This window comes from Papilio xuthus, unplaced genomic scaffold (assembly GCF_000836235.2).
Source record: "Papilio xuthus unplaced genomic scaffold, Pxut_1.1 DF827789.1, whole genome shotgun sequence".
Taxonomy (NCBI): domain Eukaryota; kingdom Metazoa; phylum Arthropoda; class Insecta; order Lepidoptera; family Papilionidae; genus Papilio; species Papilio xuthus.
In genome coordinates this window covers 822,156-843,272 of record NW_013530860.1, presented here as the reverse complement: position 1 = coordinate 843,272, position 21,117 = coordinate 822,156, and the positions used below count along the sequence as shown (strand labels likewise).

Here is a 21,117-nt window from a genome sequence, read left to right as displayed (position 1 = left end):
TATGTGTGATGTCAACCAACCCACACTAGGCCAGCGTGGTTGACTATGGCCTAATCACCCTTAACTTAGGGTAGGCTCCGAGCCCCTCGGTGGGGACGTATAGCGAGCTGATGATGATACGTTAGCATTGGAGTTTACATATATAAGATATATCACCGTGGGTTTTTGAAGCCAAAATTCCAAAAAAACATATTATTGCCTCTGTTTTGTCAAAGATTTTGGTCTTAGTAACCAACGGTAGAACATAGACGTGAGCAAAACGTTGGAAGGTTTCAGATGCGTTGCGTTATAGACAGTGGAGTTGTACAAAAAATTGTCTTCCTCCTTCCAATACATCTCCTTCCCTGCCAAATTCACTTTATCATCCAACCTTTTCCATTTGTGATAACAAATTCGTATGAATGGAATGAAGATTAGAATTTTAACGGGATGATGATCAGAAACGTTGATTGTTTAATTTCTTGCCTGGTTTTATTTTTTCTAGTTTTGTCTATACTAATATTATTAAGAGGTAAAATTTGATTGTTTGTTTGGATTGAATAGGCTCAGAAACTACTGAACCGATTTGAAAAATTCTTTTACTGTTGGAAAGCTACCTCCCATTCACATAGGCTTATATTTTTAATTGCGCGTGGACGCACTATTTTTTTATAACATAAAATTACTTTCCTTAAATAATGTTACAAAAACATTATTAACATTAATGTAACACAATATCTTTGCCAAAGTTAAAACAAACACGTCCCTCGGATTTATTCAAGTTGGAACAACAAGCAAATCGTCCATCACAATACAAACAATTGCCACGGGCTAAAGTAAATAAAGGCCGGACTTGAAACACTTCATGTTTGGACTGTCAGAATAAAGCACGTTATAGAAATTCAGTTTCAACTGAATACACAATTGAAACTGAACGCCTGTAAGCTTAAGAAATAAAGTAATTATTTAAAGTATAGTCAGCAAAAAAAAATCGACGATTTACAAGAAATTTCACATTTCGTAAAAAAAATATTATCTTTTCTTTTTGTTCAAAGAAAATGAAAGAGGTTTATATGTTCAAAATCAGTAAAAACTCATGACAGAATTAGATCTTTAAATTAATATTATTTAGATATAGATAAAACATGTCTGTAAATCTAAATGTGTATAAATTAAGAAATTTATAATAAAAACATATATAAAACGCTTTTCCACTAAACTAGATGCTATTGCAGTTGCTGGTTTCAATTCTATTTTGTTGTGTAGTCGCTCAATGAAAATAGGGTCTAAGGCCAAAATAATTTTTGAATAAAAGAAAATTCTAAATGTATCAACCCTATATAACACTAATGAAAAACGAGCACCATTTATTTTCCTTGTGCAAATGTTTTGACGTGACCAAAGTACGGCCACGATTAAGTACATTTTGTGACGTCAGTTTTACATGTTGAAATGTTTTAAATGAAAATGAAAATTCAAACTAATAGATGGCGTTACTTATGTTAAGCCTAACTTGAAATTAAGATTCATGGTCCATACATTACTTACATTATAAATTACTAGCTGTCTCCCGCGACTCCGACCGCGCGGGATTAACAATAGATGTCGCCCTATTCTCAGACCTACTCAATATGCTCACAAAATTTCATGAGAATCGGTCAAGCCTTTTCGGAGGTGTATGGGAACGAAAATTGTGACACGAGAATTTTATATATAAGATAAAACTTAGATGGATGGATGTTTGCTTGAATGTATCTCCGAACGGATCGTGCCTAAATTTGGCATAGATGTAGAGCATAGTCTGGAAGAACACATAGGCTACTTGTTAAGTTTTTTTTAAATTATGCGCGGACGGAGTCGCGGGCGACAGCTAGTATAATAATAATGATGTTAAAATTATTTTGTTATAAGTAATTTTTGAACTGGCTAGGTTAGGAATGTTTAAAATTACATTTTTGTGACAATTTGCAATCACTGTAAGCTTCAATTAGACCGACCTTTGACAAAACCGCAAACTGTCAAAAACATTTGCATATTAAAGAATTTCAAAACATTGAGTCGATGCGAATTATTAATACATTAAATTACTTTAATTTTTTATATTTTGTCCCTGTATATAGGGTGTCCCAAAAGGTTACGTACATAGGAAGGGGGATGGTGCCCCAGAAGGTGTAAAATTTTTAAGTTTTTAAAAAATGCCATTTATTTTTTTTAATACCCAAATGGGAATTTTTATTTAATTTTTCTGGTGACCCTTGTGACCACCCCTATCCCCCTTCCCATGTACGTAACCTTTTGGGACACCCTGTATAACATTCGGACAATATTCGGTAAAAAATAAATACATGATATACTAGACTGTCCCACGGTTTAACGCGCCGTTATGCCTTAATATTCACGACACAATTTTTAATTACTAACTAATGACATATTTTGCAATGTCAAAGTGAGTGAAGTGAACTTCAAAAGGCTATTTCAACACAATATTTTAAAAAAGGTTTTACTAAAAATAACGGCATTTTTATCTTACCAAGGTATATGTTTAGTTTCATGATATTTAACACACATCCATCCAGCTGTCATCCATCCATACAGCTGGTTTCGACATATCTTCAGACATCCATCCATCCATACATTCACATCTTATATATATAAAAGAAAGTCGTGTTAGTTACACTATTTATAACTCAAGAACGGCTTTACAGATATGCCTGAAAATTGGTGAGGAGGTAGCTTAGAGCCAGGAGACGGACATAGGATATTATTTATACAATTTTTTTTCGAATTTATGCCTTGAAGAGTTGCTTTTTATTTAACTTACTAATATTATAAATGCGAATGTTTAGATGGATGTGATGTGGATGGATGGATGGGTGGGCTACACTAATTAAGTTCTTTCATATACCCACGCGGACGGAGTCGCGGGCGACAGCTAGTTTATAATATCAGTTAGATTGTAAGATAAGAGTACGAGCAAATATAAGATTACTAGAGTATAAGCAATTTAGAAGTTGTTAACAAGATGATAACAAAGGGGATCACTTGACACCCGCGGATGTAGGTCGAGTGGCTGTACATAAACCTGGGTAAATAATACTCGTATTTATTTTTATTACGTTTTTTTTTTCTATCGAATAAGGAAAGTAAATATAGGATACTATTTATTCACTCATTTTTTATTTATTTTTTTCGAATTTATGCCTTGAAGAGTTGCTTTTTATTTAACTTATCTGTATATTATGTTTTTTATATAACCACGCGGACGGAGTCGCGGCGACAGCTAGTTGAAGATAAACAAACATAAGCGGGTACAAATCAATTGTATAAACAATTTTCTCGTCCGTTATAACAACTATTGTATAATATATAAGAATGGAAGATATCTCCGTAACATTTAACGTAAAAAAATACGCGGATTTAACTTTCATTTTGATATGTGTAAAAGAGAGAGACGTTTCGACTTTTAAATAAATACTGGTTCCTTATCTATTGTGTACTGTGAACGTCACGGTTCAACAAATATCTATGATTTCTAAGTAAACGAATTACAGTGGGTTTCTAAGACCAAAATCCTCGTTTAAAAAATATTATTATCTGTTTTGTCAATAAAAGACAGGGATGACGATGAATTAAAAAAAAGTTAATACGTAGCCTATGTGTTCTTCCAGACTATGTACAACATCTATGCCAAATTTCAGCGAGATCCGTTCAACCGTTCCGGAGATATCTTCAAACAAACATCCATCCATCTAAACAATCGCATTTATAATATTAGTAAGGTTAATTAGTAAGATTTCGGCATCAGAAATCTACGGATACTTAAGCTGTTTTAGCTAAGCAAATCTACAAAATGGACTAATCAAATAATCTAGACATATCGTTATTAACGAATGAACACAATCGTTAAGTAATCGATAGAAATTTGTGTTGCAAAATTAAAGGAGAAACCGGACGAATCAATTAGGTAAATTAAATACAAACATATTTCAAATTTAATGCATAGATTTTACATAACACAAAACTACTTGTATAAAAGATTTTTAATTATTTATCGACATAATATTATCTCGATGGCTGGCAATCCACAACCGTGCGGTTTGCGCGTAACTTCCTGCCTCGTACAGCAGCGCTGTGGAATGGTCTGTCTTCGGCGGTATTTCCAAATCGCTACGACTTAGGGTCCTTCAAGAAGCGAGGGTATCACCATCTCAAAGGCCGGCAAAGCATCTGCGGTTCCTCTGGTATTGCTGATGTCCATGGGCGTCGTTAAACACCTCGGTGTTCCCGTTATAAAAAAAATAATAATAATAAACCAGCATGCTGAATAAGATAAGTTAATTATTGAAATTATAAATTAGATCTTTCCTACACATCTATCATAGCTTGTTATAAACACGTCATAGGTCATAATAAAAGTATCAGATCTAGTCTAGAAAGGAAAGGCAGTTGTCTTGCGATGTGAATTGCATCGTAATGGGAGAGAATCGCAAAGGTGAACCGACCATTGAGCTTCCTTCATTCTCTCGTCGGCCGATCACTAAAATTATAGACAGGGGACGCACTTACACAACGAAGATTTAAAATATATTAACATATCGAAAATTTACTTACTTAGTTTCATTTTTAATTCTTAATAATATTATAAATACGAATATCAAGATGGATGTTAGAAGAAGAGAGTCGAAGAGGCATCATGTAATTTTTATAGCGATACTAGTTCTCGCCCTCAAATTCGTCTGCGCGAAATTAAAACGAAACTTTATAAGTAGGCTATATGTTCTCCTACACTATGTCCTACATCTGTGCTAAATTTGAGCAAAATCTGTTAAGTCGTTCTGTAAATACCTTCTAACAAACATCCATCTAAACTTTCGCATTTATAATATTAGTAAGATTTTAGCTTCTTTCATGTCTACTTCATTAATATTTATTTCCTTTTCACTTATTAAAGTGTACTTAATTTATAAAGTTTCCAAGTAAATTTTATCTCAAGATAAATCCCTAGATAATATACAATCAGTTGACTTCAAAATGAACGTAAAATGTTTTAATTGTTATGCAAACCACATAAACTTACGATGTCTTGTTTTTATTATGTCTGTTTTCTTCACTCGTATGAGATCATCGGTTGAATGCGGACGTTTTGTAAGATGTCTACATGTTAGCTCTTTCTTGGTCAACAGACGTCCGAGAAACTTTCTTGCCATCACTAAACAAGAGGCGGTGTCATTTGCGATCGTTAGTCTATTCATTGCTCGGTCAATGCTATTCATGAAAGTATGGAGTACTCTTCAAATGAGAAATAGATTATAATTTTGTAGTTGGCATTTGATTACCATTAACTTTAGCTTTTTTTAAGTTTTTTTTTTTTACTTTTTGTGGATTTTTACTTTAACGCTGGCTTATAAATTTATTTTGTTTTTAATTTTATATTTTCTGATAAGTAATTTTTGAAAAAGGAATTACTTTTTTAAATGTGTACATAAATACATCCCTGTATTGGAGACGGTCACGAATACTAACAACGTTTTGTAATAATAGTTTTGACTTCATTTGATCGATAATTTAGTTTGGTAAGCCACGTTCACATTTACATGCATCTGCCCACATCTATCGCAACATAATTATATCATAATGCAATAAACTGAATAACGTATTTCTTACAATATTTACCTATTTAAATAGAATTTCGTGGCTATATTTAAGACTAATTATAACAGTTAACCATGCATTTAACCCTTATTAGCCTAGAGTTTCAATTTTGATACCAATCTTTTAAACCGAATGTTCACATTACTATTATTTTTTTTATAGGTTGGCTGTACCTATTTTACTGTTGTATAATATTTCCAACGAAATTTAAAGAAAAAAAAACAAATTTCATTATTGTTTTATTTTATCAAGCAAACACAGTAATATTAAATATAAATCGCTTTCGTATGTAAATCAGGCTACTAAGGGTTAAAGCTTTCGAGACCTAATTTTAACAGATTCACCCTTCTCATAGTTTTATGATAGAAAACAGGGATGGATTGAAAAGCGCAATATCCATTTTATAATTTTTTTCTTTTACATAATAAGTGCACTGGATGCAAGCGCCACAGGATCGGGCATTATGGCAATCGATGGGGGAGGCCTACGTCCAGCAGTGGATAAATCTAAGCTGGTTATGATGATGACATAAGTCTGCATCTGCAACTCAATGGCTTCTTATTGAGAACCTTCAGTTTGAATTGATTTATTATTTGGAGCATATGATCTTCTACAATAGTAATGTATGAAATGTAATAATTTCTCACGTTTAATCTTGCGTTAATATTTTAATACGTAGTTAGGGTCCCACGTAACTCTCCTGTCGACCGCGCGGCCAGCGGTAGGCGGACAAACATTGCAGTTCATTTGCATATTACACATTGTTATAAAGATTTGTGTAATTAAAACATGTAGAAAATCTCTTACAACTTTGTTACATGTCGCAATAAATATAAGGTGGGTTTCTGATATCAAAATCTTCATTTCAAAATTATTGTTTAAATAATGACAGTGATGATGTGTTTATACAGAGATTTTGGTCTTAGAAATCAACGGTTAGAAATATGTAGAATGAATTATTTCAACCATAGACAAGTTTTCGTTAAAACTCTTTAATACCAAAAAGTTTTCTGATAAACATTTTTTCTTACTCAACTCTACAATATAAACTTCATTTATTATATAACTAGTTGCCGCCCGCGAATCCGTTCGCGCGGAATTTAAAAAAAACTTAATATGTATGGTAAATTTCCTCGCGATATGTTTAGCCGCTCTAAAGATACCTTCAAAGAATCATCCAACTTCAAATAAACATCATAATATTTATATTAACATTATAATAAGATTTATTAGTAAGATAATTAGTAGATTAATTTATCTTAAAATTTTAACAAAATAACTGAAAAAGTTAAATAGAGTAATGGCTTTTTTTTCAGAGGGGAATGCTTTATGCATACTCCGCGCCCCAGGGGGGACGCAGTAGTTATGTGGGATTCTCCTCCATAGCGGAGGCATACCCACTAAACCCCTCTGTTCCAACGCATCGGGACGGGACCACGGGCACGCTTTCGCTCTCGTCCGCGGCCCAAATAGAGTAATGGCTGCCATGCAAGACATTTGTTCCTATATTTAATAGTTTGGTCTAAGTAACAATTACGTCACATCTGTATTACAAACAAGACTTGTTTTAGGCAATAAAAATGTATAAACAAGTATCCCTTCTAGACTTAACTGGTAATAATAGATTAAACTCGTAATATATAGTTTGGATTGCGTTAAACATGAGTCATAGACAAACAAGACCGGCCTCGTGATCTGCGTTCACCGAGCATTTGTATCTTACTTATATAGAACAATTATTTGTTACACTGACTCATGATAGAGTAGTTATATAGTTATGTAATGAACTATATAAATACATACAGGTTATGTATATAGCATTTTATTGCTTAGTACGTTTTACTATAACATTCAGAATTACACTGAGTAATATAGGATTGTAATTTAGACGGCGCAAGCTTTTTAAAGATTTACGAACTGTCTTGAAATTCGTTGCTTGATTATAATCCATAATATTACTAATCTTACTAATATTATAAATGCGAATGTTTAAATGGATGGATGTTAGTTTGAATGTATGTCTAGAAAGGTTCAACGGATTTTGATGAAATTTTGCACAGATGTAGAACATAGTTTGATACATATAGGGTAATAATCAAGTTTTTTAATTCCCTGCTTACGATGTCGCCATTTAGTAACCATTATTTTAATTCGACTTGTCTGACCCGGTGAGAGAATATTAGTGACATTAACCTACAGAGCCAGATCTATTTGTCGCACTATAGCACAAACTATTTAAATTGTGCTATTTTGTTTGCTGTTATTGTTATGATTACCCTTTCCATTAATCAACAAAGCTCTGTACACTACTGCTTTTGTGAGGATATTGCAAATAGATCGCTTTTCATTAGTCTCCGAAGCTCTCCGGGTAGTACGTAATAGCCGGTTACAAAACATATTGGATTTACGGCCGGTAGCCGCGGTCTCACGCCGTTGCTGAACTGTGAACTTTTGCAATAGTAGTCCAACCACGCGCCATGCTTCGTTACGCTTAAGTTATTACACTTAGTACTAAAGACTTGAGCTTACAGGAATCTTTATAATGTGGAAATCATCATCAACCTCCGTCCGTACGGAATTAAAAAAAAACTTATGAGTAACCAATATGTTCTTCCAGACTATGTTCTACGTCTGTGCAAAAGTTCATCATGATCCGTTGAGCCGTTCCGAGGATACCTTCAAACAAACAACCATTTAAACTTTCGCATTTATGATATTATACAGCATGTTACAAAAACCCACCGGCACATCACCGGTGGCAAATGTCATTACTTATGATGCATTGTTACGCAATTACGCGTAACTAAGCCTAGACGATACCTCGTGGTTCAGTGGCGCGATTAAAATGCGGTTATTATATCATCTATACATATAAATAAAATTGGAATGTCTGTAATATTAAAAAGAATCGTATTTCGTACACGTGATGATTTTGCGTTTCTGATAAAGAAAATACAATATTTAAAATTTATGTCTCTGTGTGCATAGCCGCGTTTGTTCCGAGTAATCTCCAAAACGGCTGGACTGATTTTGACAGGACATTAACGGGAAGGTAACTGATGTACGCAGGCAAATTACAGGTTTTTTATCTGTGAAGACGAAGTCGCGGGCGATCGCTAGTCGATTATATAGGTTATCAATTTATGATATATATTTTTGTAAAATTATGATAACTAATAACGAATACTAAACAAAGTCTGTAGAAACATTTTTTGCTGCTGCACGAACGACCCGCAGGAACGGTGCAATACCACAATAGAAGACACCACACGTTTTCCATTGAGAGGACGAAAGGGAAGTTTTGTCAAAGATTGTGAAACGAGAAACCAACGATAAATCTTTTTCTAAAAAGCCTCCTAGTAAGTTTAGTAATTTAGTTCAATGTGCACAGTTTAATGGATCCCCTAAAACCGTTAACTGTTGGATTGAGACCGCGTGCGAACTCTGAGACATTTTCACGTGATACTATCAAGTTAAACGTTACATTTATTAGTCGAACTAGATCTTGCTTAACTCAATGATGCGACTGACCTGTAAAGCTATATATAAACTAGATGTCGCCCGCGATTCTGTCCGCGTCCTGTCCTTTTTTTTACGTTTTATAAGTTAGCGCTTGACCACGTACCCACCTGGTGAAGTGGAGATTCGGTCGAAAGATGGTACGCGCTAGCTTAGTACGTGCCTATTCACTCTACTTTTGATGGTCCCAATATCATATTTGGACGGAAAAACAGAGGCTGGCAACTTGTTCCAATCCTTTCCTTCCAGACTATGTTCTACATCTATGCCAAATTTCAGCAAGATCCGTTAAACCATTATGGAGATACTTTCAAATCTTTATAAGGTAAAGTAATTTTAATAGCGCAATTTCAGTACTTTAGTATGTCACAATAATTATAGACAAGCAAATATATTTTTTTTAATATTTGTGTAATTAACCATCGTCGCAATACTGTGGTAACACAATCAATCGTGTATTAACTCCAATTGTGGATTTCATTGCAAAAAAAAAATCACCTTGAACTACTTAGATCCGAGAGATGAGAGTGTAACTCGCTTCGAGTTAACGGATAACACGCGAGTAGCCGTGCAAACACATTAACTGCAACCGCACAGTACAAATAATGGCAACGTTGTGGATCCGGCGGTCGAACGGTTACCTCAAGCCGTCATAGTGAGATAGGTCAGGAGCTTTACTTTACAGACATCTCTATCGTGGGCTCGAATGAATCATGTCTAGCACAAGACTAGAATTTAGAATAACTACAAGATATATAGAATAATCTACTACTTTACATAATAAAAATTTAATAAACATTATTTATTAATTAAAAAATCTGTTCTGTTTCTTGTTTATGGCTCTACCTCATCGGATTGGGCCAATGTCAAGTGTTTATGGTTCTGTTTAAACTTGTTAGAGAATTAAATAATCGATCACATATATAGGATCGGACACGTCACTTATCAAAGAGTAAAATTTGTATGAATCTAATAATAAGCTCTTTATATAACACATACGATGGTTCCTGGGATAAGGTACACTGTACTGTTACAAGGAAGTAACGTCAACACTTTCACTGCTCCCATTCTCGTCCTGCGTGTCCTCTTACGCCACTTATCTTCTGCTCACACGTTTCTGTATTTATTCGTAACACTGCGACACAAACAGTTTTATGTCATCGTGAATTTTAATGCTGTAACAGTATTAAGAAATATTTTTATCTTTGTCTTATTAAAGATATTAAGTGAGATGGTAATATCTATATATATAAAAGAAAGTCGTGTTAGTTACACTATTTATAACTCAAGAACGGCTTTACCGATATGGCTAAAAATTGGTGAGGAGGTAGCTTAGAGCCAGGGGACGGACATAGTAGGATTCTATTTATTCATTTTTTTCGAATTTATGCCTTGAAGAGCTGCTTTTTATTTAACTTATCTCTACATTAAGTTTTTTTATATATCCCCGCCGACGAAGTCGCGGGCGACAGCTAGTAAATAATAAAGAAAACTTAGTTTTTATATAAAAACACTAAGTTCAAACCAAAATTCGTGTTATTCGATTCGAATGAACTAAAATAAAATGCTTCAATACTTTAAAAGCTTAAGCAAATATACAAAATATATAAATACGTTCGTAAGACTATTACTATTCTTGGTAAGTGGTATAAACAAGCGTGAATCGTTTATTTCCCTATATAGTGTGGACGATTTGAATAAGACACGTATGACAGGAGTTCGCTCGCGCATATAAATCCATTCGGATTAGCTTCGATCTAGTTACGTAACTAATATAAGGTGGGTCCTCACTGACAGCGATAATATTTGAAAATATTCTAGTACGTTCATTCCTAACCTAATTGGCTATTTAAAAAATATATTTACCTTAGTTTTCTGAGACCTAAATCTCTGTGTAAAACATATAGTCATTCCTTTTATCTTTGACAATATTGACATAATAATATAATTTTAAATGGTTATTTTGGTATCAGAAACCCACGGTAAGTTTCTAATTCGACACATTAAATTATGTATCTTAGTTTATTTTAAACTCTATGAAGTGTTTTTTTTTCGTACAATCGCAACACAAAATATAATAACTAAATTTCTAAATAGTAAGAAAATAGCTTCAGAATCTTCTAAGATTCCTTACCTCGAAAGGACAAAACTCTTAATGGATCACTTTGTTGTCCGTCCGTCTGTCTGTTAAGACCCTTTTTTGTTTCTTTATTTTATTAATTGCTTTGATTTCTAAAATCAAATTGCAAATCGAATTAATTATGTCGTATTTTTTGTATTTTAAAAAATCGCTAAAACACGCAACACATTATTAAAGTAGCGTACAATTTGTAATGCATTAACCAACAAAAGTTTACACTAGAATATGACATAATATTGTATTGAGAAAAAGTGAATGGCTTCTTAACATCTGTATTAATCATAAAGAATTATTCATAATGTTTAATTTATTTTATATATCGTAAGGTGGCAAACGAGCGAGCGGCTATTTCAGCGAGTTCAGGTGGAACTCAATAGCGAAATGACCGTTTTCCCATAGACATACGCAATTGCATATGCGTTGCTTACCTTTAATCGACCTTTAAGGATGCACAGAGGGAAAATATTTTCCCTTTCCATGCATCCTCTCATCCGGAAAGTCCACTTCCACTTCCCATCCCTTCCCTATAAGAAAAAGGGTGGGAAGGGAAAGAGGACTTAATTAGGCCTTAGGGACGACAAACTCATCAGACTGTACGCGGAATTGCTTCCACTTGACGCCTGTCTTTTGTGTGGTCGTGGTATTTCACCGGGCGAGTCGAACCGATTCGTGCGATGTTAAAGCGGGCTCTACCACTGTTAAATTATTAGAATAATTTTAATTGTAAAATAGCGTTTCGTACAATTTATTGCAAAATTATGAAACGTTTAGTCAGACTATTTGGAATTTATATTGAAAGTAATTTTTTAAATGCTAATCAGAACGCATTAAAAAGACACATAATCTAACTTCTTACTAATATGCTTTTCTCTTTATTTCTAATAATTCTATTTTATATTTTCATTTTATCTTTTCATTATATAATATAATATTCCAAAATTCATCCTGATCCAAACGCTCTTTCTATACTTATATTTTTCGTCGTCTTTATTTGAATGCGAATTTTTGAATGCATGGATGGATGTTTGTTTGAAGGTATCTTGAGAAGGACTGTATAAATCTCGTTGAAATTTGGCATATATGTAGAACATAATGTGGAAAAATACATAGGCTATAATTAACCTTTTATATGACCTAAAATGTAATTAATTATTTTGGTAAAATCAATACCTTTTTAACGATTTTTAACAGATCAAGGTCATTAACCCGTACAATCTTATTTCAAACTCATATGTACGTTTAAAAACGAATACGTTACGTTTCTTGTGTAGTTAAGTTTAAAAAAAAACACGTAAGGTTAGATAAATGTGTTTAAATGTAATTAATCATTGTGCAATAAAAAGAAGCGCTTGACACAGTTCGTCTTAAATACACCGACAACTAATTAGAACTTAAAAAAGCAACCTTGTACCTAAGGATGGCTCTCTTAATACGGTAATATCGAGTTTTAAATGGCCACATACTTAGGTCGATAAATATGTCGAAGATTGCGTTTGAGAATTCAAGAAATGCGATTGGTGCGATTTTTAAAGTAGAGCCCGATTCATAATTTTAATATAACCAGTAATAAACGGATTAATTATGAAATTACTTAATCAAAATCAAATTATAAGCTTAACTAATTAGATAAATTGTAGAATTGTATTTGTAATTATTAGAGATATTCCATTTATCACGTCAGGCTTAAAAGGGGATACTACTTTCATAGTAAACTAGCTCTCGTTTGCGACTCCACCCGCGCGGAATTAAAGAAAAACTTAATTAGTAGCCTATGTGTTCTTTCACACTGTTCTATATGTATGTCAAATTGCATTGAGATTCATGCGTTCTGGATATACCTTCTTACAAACACCCATCCATCAAAACAATCGCATTAATAATATTAGTAAGATAAATGTTCTTAATCACAAGCCAAGTTCTTATAGTGACCTAAGGTTTCTTTTCCGGTAACTTATAAGTTACTTAAGATAACTTTGTTAGTGGCTTGTTTCTACTTTACTTATAAACAATTATGTAACATTAAGTAAGTATTTTGGCTTAACTTAAATGAGTATATTTAAAAAAATATAATAAAAACAAGTACTTTCAATGTCATGAAGTTTTACATTTAAAAGCATTTATTTGTCACTATTGTGTCAGGGCCAAGTTTAATACAAACTAAACGTGGGTTTCTTAGACCAAAATCATAAATTAAAATATATATATATATTAATATAATGTTTGTTTTAAGGAAATACAGAGGTTTTTAGGTCTCAGAAACCGACTGAGACTTGAACATTAAGCGCCAATCGGATAAATGTAAACTGCAGTAAGAGTTCACGGGTTCGGTTCCGTTATTCATCTACCTTGTTCAACCATCAATTGAGAACCTTAAATTAATTAGGATAGTTCAGAATTCAGAATGTTCAACTTTATTGATATGTGGATCTCAAATTTAATTTAATTTATCTTATCATCAGCTCACTATACATCCCCACCGAGGGGCTCGGAGCCTATCCTAAGTTAAGGGTGATTAAGCCATAGTCAACCACTCTGGCCCAGTGCGGGTTGGTTGACTTCACACATACCTTCAAATTTCTTCACAGATATGTGCAGGTTGCATCACGATGTTTTCCTTCATCGTAAGAACGTCGGATAAATGTACATATGTAAATTGAAAATTGGTACATGGCGGGATTCGAACCCAGGACCTGCAGATTGCAAGTCAAATGCTTAACTCCTGAGCCACCGACGCTCTCTAAATAACGATTAATTTATCTCATGCCATAAAAAAATTAAATATCTTTTTTATTATAAAATTATTTATACCTTATATGTACTAACAAAATTGTAACACAAGGAAATAAGTGAATTCAAATCATCTTTAAAGTTAACAAGGTCGTCATTTCTCTACCTTACGGTGCGTTTTCACCGTGCCTTATGACATAAGGTTCATGATTCATACGACACACGAATATATATGAGGAAAGCGCCTCTCAAAGAACACACAGAATGAATTCTAAATATGTACAAACACATGTTTTGTACAACTCAATGAAATAATAACGATGCCGTATTTAATATTTAAAGCCTATTATTTGTTTTGCGAAAATATTACGAGTTTGATATTACCAAAAGCAGTGCAGCCAACTTGTTTGACTATGGCCTAGTCCTTTGACATAGGGTAGGCTTAGAATCCCACAGGGGGGAGGTATAGTAAGCTGACGATGGCGCAGACAAATTGCTAATTTAATAGCTGTCGACCGAGACACCGAACGCGCGAAATCAAAAAATACTATGAACTTCCAAACTATGTTCTATATCTATGTCAAATTCCATCGATATCCTTCAAACCGGTCCGAATATAACCTTCTAACCAACTTCCATCCAACCACAGTACATCCAAGCAATTACATTTATAATATTAGTAAGAAGTAAGATGATAGTTTAACGTGATTTAGTTACAGTAAATTCCAAGTTTTCCCTACTTTAGTTTGTTAATCTGACAGTTGTACGCTCGCCTGAGGCGTCCCCTGCCGACATCGCCGCTCACTTTTGACACTTTGCTTATATACAAAATATCTCACCAACATTTCCGTGTGGATTAAACTTTATTCATATTGTATTACGTCAGACAAATGTCTATCTAGATTGACGTAAAAGCTATTATAATAATTACATTAAACGATACATCAAATGTTAGACATAATATAATAAAAAGCTTTTACATTTTAAACACATATTTTAAAAATACACATAAGTATTTTAGACTTCGGGAAGAAGACACCCGTGACTTTGGGCTCCGAACCCCCTTTTTTTTTTTTGAGGGGAATGCTTTATGCATACTTCGCGCCCCGGGGGGGACGTGGTAGTTATGTGGGATTCTCCTCCATAGCGGAGGCATACCCACTAAACCCCTCTGTTCCTCCAACGCATCGGGACGGGACCACGGGCACGCTTTTGCTCTCGTCCGCGGCCCCGAACCCCTTAGTGAGGTCGTATAGTGAGCTGATGATGATTTTAGAACAATACTAAGTAATAAATAATATTATTAGAACTATGAAACAAGTTTTTACGTTGAACATATTTTATGGAACTGCCCACTATAGTTATTTGTGTAAAAAAGTTAATAAAAAAAACTAATTCATTCTCGACTCGGCATTACAGATAACATTATGGAGTACTTGCTTATGGCCACGGCTTCGTCCGCGCGGTATTAATAAAACATAATTATTGACCTATGTGTTCTTCCAGACTATGTTCTATATGTATGCCAAATTTTATCGAGATCTATTCAGCCGTTCTGGAGATACCTACAAACAAACATCTATCCTTCCATCGAAACACTCGTATTTATACTTAAAAATAACAGACGTAATTCCAGGTTGTAATCTTTGTCCTTAATTTCATCCAAATCCATACATTCGTTTTTGCATTACATAATAATTAATGTTCATACATCCATCCAATATTACGAATTTATAATACTAGTAAGATGTAAATAGAAATTACTTCACAATTCGCGATAATTTGACGTTTCGCTCTACATCTGGTCGCACGAACCTTTCGGAGGAGGTGTCGTGTCGCCGTGGGAAGGCGGCTAACGACTTACCACTTCGTAATGTTCTACTAAACTTTAACTTTTAACGAAATGATCGTCTTTAATAGAATACTTTAAAGTTTACTTTTTTACATTTGTATAATTAATAGTTGCCAATTGGTCGTGATTTAGAAACGTAGATTTCTTTTTTATTTTGACTTTTTGAATTGACGATCGCGCCCAGTAGAATACGGCCGCGTAATCAGCTACGAAAATTCTGATGTTTACGAAATTTTTAATAGATTAAAAATAGCTTTATCCACATTTTCGTGTTAACTATCTCGATTTTTAAATTCATCTGTTCGCGCCACTTTCAAAAGAATTAAATACTTACCGTGGGTTTCTGGGATTAACATCTCTGTATAAAGCATGTTGAGATACCTCAATATAGACAACAATATATTTTTAACGGTTATGATCTCAGAAACCTACGATTAAATAACTAAGCAAGATGTTCAGTTAAGTTTCATCGACATATTAAAGACAACTTACTAAAAATACTGTTTTCTTTGTTATTTTACTACTTTTAATACGTCACCTTTTTTGATATGCATCGAGGTAATATTTTTATTACTATAAATGCATTTCACTTGAAGTTGGCAATATTATGTCATATACACGTAACATACAGTCGGAAGTACAAGCAAAGGGCATCTGACCAATGCTATATGCATATATACGTTATATCTTTCACATTTCACCTCATCTTGTGGTTATGTCACCGTAAAATTGTGAATATTGTCACTTGTTAGTCTTACTAGATAGATTGATGGTAAATTGACGATTTTTCAGTTTTTACAACAACAAGAATATAAATTTTCAACAAATTATTGTTAGGTTTGTTGTAGAATTATATAAAAAATAAAGTTATTTTACTAATATTATATTTAGGTGGATGGATGTTTGTTTGTTTGAAGATATCTCCGGAACGATTCAACGGATTTTAATTAAATTTGGCACGGATGTAAAACATCTAGAAGAACACATAGGTTACTTATTAAGATTTTTTTTTATCCGCGCGAACGGAGTCGCGGGCTTCAGCCAGTATTTCATATTTTTTGAAAGATCAAATGACATACATATGTATTAATGTTTTGTTCAGGTTACAATTTTCAGCCAATTTATAACATAACTAGTTAAATTGTGAATTGACGATGTTTACGACGTAGCGGTGTAAGTAATAAGTAACTTAACTAGAATGTAATGTTAAGATGTATGAAAAACATCGTAATTAAGTATGCAAGTACTTGTAAGTAATGTACTTAAGTAAATTTAAGTATTGATTAATGTTTATTTGCTTTGTTCTATATTAAGCGTTATATAAAGGGTGTTTATTTATTTAAAACACTACTTTATATGGCTTTAAACAGTCTTTTACTTTTTCTTATTATAATATTTTAGTAATATGTTCAATGTATAATTAAATTAGCATATATTTGTGACAATTTTATTTATCAAACAAATATATTACTACAAACAAATGTCTAAAGTAACAAAAGATATTTTTATGAGTTTGACAATGTTAACAACACATTTGGATTTAAATGATTTATATCCTGCTTTTAATCGACATAAATTAAGCGTGATTTACAACCGCAAGAAAAAAACATTTAAGGGACATTGCAATTTCAATGATTTCCCTAAGGTCCGTACTGTGAAAGTGTCAACTGATCAAGATCCATATTGTTTTCACCGGAGAAGAATCGGACGAGTATCATTAAAATCATAATTCTCTCGGGGCCCGAAGGCCGAATGTTAGGAAGAGCCAGGGAGAGAGGCGTGCGCACCCGCCGCTATAAAAGCCAGATGAAAGAGGCACAGAGCATCATACAACCACGAGACCTCCGCAAGACAACATGAAAGCGTTCTTGGTAGGTAGCCGTGCAGTGAAAGTGATCCGTGACCCGTGTGTGACCCCCGCTTCCTCATACGTGACGCAGCGCCTTCAGCGATCGCCCGATTGTTATGACCGATGATGGCAATCATCGGTCACAAATCGATTCTGGATTATTATCTGTTTTTTTGTTTCCATCGTAGTAAATCGTTTTTGTGTTTTAATCCTTTGAAAATTTTTAAATTCGAATTTTGACATTCCTTTTTCAAATTCAAGATCATGGAAGACAACTATAAATTGGATTGCCAGCTATCAAAAGCACCACTGACCGATTTATTCTCCCATAGGTTTTAGCAGCCGTTGCGGCGCTTGGCTCGGCTAGGCCCGAGGCAGGGTACAGCTACAACGCGCCCGGCGGAGGAGGTCTAGGAGGTCACGGTGGTGGCTTGGGAGGACACGGCGGTGGCCTCGGCGGCATCGGTGGAGGCATCGGTGGCGGACACGGTGGCTTCTCTTCAGGAGGTGGCTTCTCCTCCGGCGGCCTGAGCTCAAGCAGCTTCGGCATTGGCGGAGGACTCGGAGGAGGATTCTCGTCAGGCGGCGGCTCCGGCTTCGGAGGAGGTTCCGGCTTCGGCGGAGGCGCAGGATTCGGCGGAGGTGCCGGTTTCGGAGGCGGCGCTGGTTTCGGTGGCGCTCCCATCGTCCAAAAGCACATCTACGTCCACGTTCCCCCACCAGAACCTGAAGAACAGCGCCCTCAGATCATCGGCGGAGGCGGTGTTCCCCAGAAACACTACAAGATCATCTTCATCAAGGCCCCAGCACCTCCCGCACCCGTCGCGCCCATCATTCCCGCCCAGGCCCAAAACGAGGAGAAAACCCTTGTATACGTGCTGGTCAAGAAACCCGACGAGCAGCCCGACATCACCATCCCCACCGCTGCACCCACACAGCCCTCCAAACCCGAAGTTTACTTCATCAAGTACAAGACCCAGAAGGAGGGCGGTGCCATCGGTGGTGGTGCTATTGGTGGCGGCGCTATCGGCGGCGGTATTGGCGGTGGAATCGGTGGTGGCGTTCTGTCCGGCGGTAGCATCGGCGGTGGTATCGGCGGCGGTCTCCTGTCCGGCGGTGGTCTGGGCGGTGGTCACGGTGGCATCTCGAGCGGCATCTCCGGAGGCAGCATCGGCGGCGGTATCGGCGGTGGGCACGGCGGCTCCGGTGGCCACGGATCCGGCTCAGGCGTCAGCACCTCGTACGGACCTCCCGGACAATCCGGACCGTACTAAACGACGCACGTCGCGTGCTCACTTGTGATACCTGCTTCGCTGGCGACAAATTTAGTCTTAAGTAGATAAAAAATTACGGTGCCTAAATGTATTTATGTAAATAGTAATTTTAATATGTAATTTTAGTTGTATTATAAAAATTCTTTTTGCATAAAAATTATTGAAAAAAAAACTTAACAATTTTCATTATCACCTACAAACCTTTTTTTAACATAAAACATATCATAAAAACAGCATCGTACGAGCTATAAACTACAACATATTTAAATTAGCATCTTTAATGTAACATAACATTTCACTAATATCTTTAAATAATAATCTTGAACATCTTTATAAAATTTAAAACTGGCTGTACGTGAACAAACATTGTTCTATTCTTTAAAAAAAAAAAAGTGAAAAGCATATTCCGATTTCGAAATTGGACGAGGTCTTTTATCGCGTCCTCCCAAATCTATTAACATGATGCAGTGAAACAAGTGTACGTACAGATTTGGTAGAAAGTTGTATATTCTGAGGCGTGGGCGTCGCTTACGCAATGGTCGTATGGTGACCCCAGTTACGTAATAAGAAAGAAGCTCCGGCTTACAACATCCATAGAGAATAAGTAAGAGTCGCTAAATATTTATTACACAATCATCTCTTCCAACAATATATTTGCGTAAATCATCGATATATTACAAAGATTTCCTTTTTAACTTCGTCATTTCTATACGGCTTTAATATTTCTTAATTAATTATGAAATGTTACGTAAATTTATTCTGTTTTCAACGGAATAAATTATACAGACAGTAAAATACACTGTGATATTTTTGGAGGTTTTTTTATGTTTACTTTTTTAATATGCAAAAAGCGTGAATCATTTCTAATAATATTTTTCAAGCTAAAGCAATCATCCTTCAATTAATAAGTTTTTTCTGAAATTAAATCTAACTCTAAATAATTAAAAGCGAAACGTGATTAAAGGTCATTTCCCTTAAGCTAACAACTTCTTTTGTTCAAACAGTAATTAAGACATTAAAGACGACTAATTTAAGCACACTTTTCCTTTTGTACAAAAACAACTACGTAACATCCAACGTAATAACACAATTAAATATTTATAACATGTTGCATTGTCTTTTGCAACTTCCTTATTTGTCCGTGCTGACTTCTTATTAATTCACCACAAATTCTGATGTAAAGATGAGTCATACAATGTTTTCAATAAGAAAGTATCTGGACTCCCGCCATATTGTGACGTCATAACTAATAAACAGAAATGGCCGAGTTTAGTTTTTTCCCACAATATTATTAATTTCAAAGGATTTAACGAAATAAACTAACTGTATTATGTTAAATAGATAAACCTATTAACCGTGGGTTTCTAAGACCAAATTCCCAACAACATTTTTATCTCTGTTTTCTCAAAGATAATTTCAGGGACGCCGATATGTTTTATATAGAGATTTTGGTGTCAGAAACCAATGGTTCTCCACTGTATCAGTGCAGGCATTGTTAAGTATATCGGCTGGCTGTAATCGCCCCCGGAGATACCCAATTACAGGCTTTCTGGAGTTCTTTGGTGAGCTGAGTTTGCTGGAATGATACATGAACTGCCTTCGCAGATACACACTAGACGTGGAGTTATGGAAATCGTAGTTATTCTCTCTAAAATAATCTAATTATTTTCTTTCTCCGTAAAACTTAAGTAATTTTCTTTACATTAAATAACTTTAAGTTGTTTCGGTTCGATATATCACTGACATAATTATCACATTTCTTTATAAAGTTGACTACATGTGTAATTTTAAATTAAGCAATATTTTATAAGTTTTACAAAACAATAAATTGGCAACCCTATCAATAACAATTAACGTACAAATAAAGACATCTCATTTGTCAAAACGGCAGCGGTCATAACCAAATAAAAACTCAACTTGTCAAGCGTAATACGATAATGGTTTATAGGAATTATATTAGTAATTTCCTAAAATATCCTTTAATATTTTCCTAGTAAATATAATTGTTTTTATCCGACTTCAAATACAAAGATGGAATTAATATTCTGAATTTTTATGTGTGTTACTGCGTAACTCTTTTCCTGGTGCTTTCATTTTGATTTTTTTTTTAATTTAGTAGCAGAAC

General features: G+C 34.7%; 2 protein-coding genes across 4 annotated transcripts in view; both read left to right on the top strand.

Annotated features, from left to right (window-relative positions):
- Positions 1–21,117, top strand: part of LOC106115468 (fibroblast growth factor receptor 3) — a 78,025-nt gene that overhangs the window by 36,499 nt on the left and 20,409 nt on the right. The window lies entirely within an intron of this gene.
- TwdlT (TweedleT) lies at positions 17,712–19,164 on the top strand. Its single transcript, NM_001312351.1, is given in 2 exon segments — positions 17,712–17,740; positions 18,051–19,164. Coding segments are annotated over 2 exon segments (957 nt in total). The 5' UTR covers positions 17,712–17,725; the 3' UTR covers positions 18,993–19,164.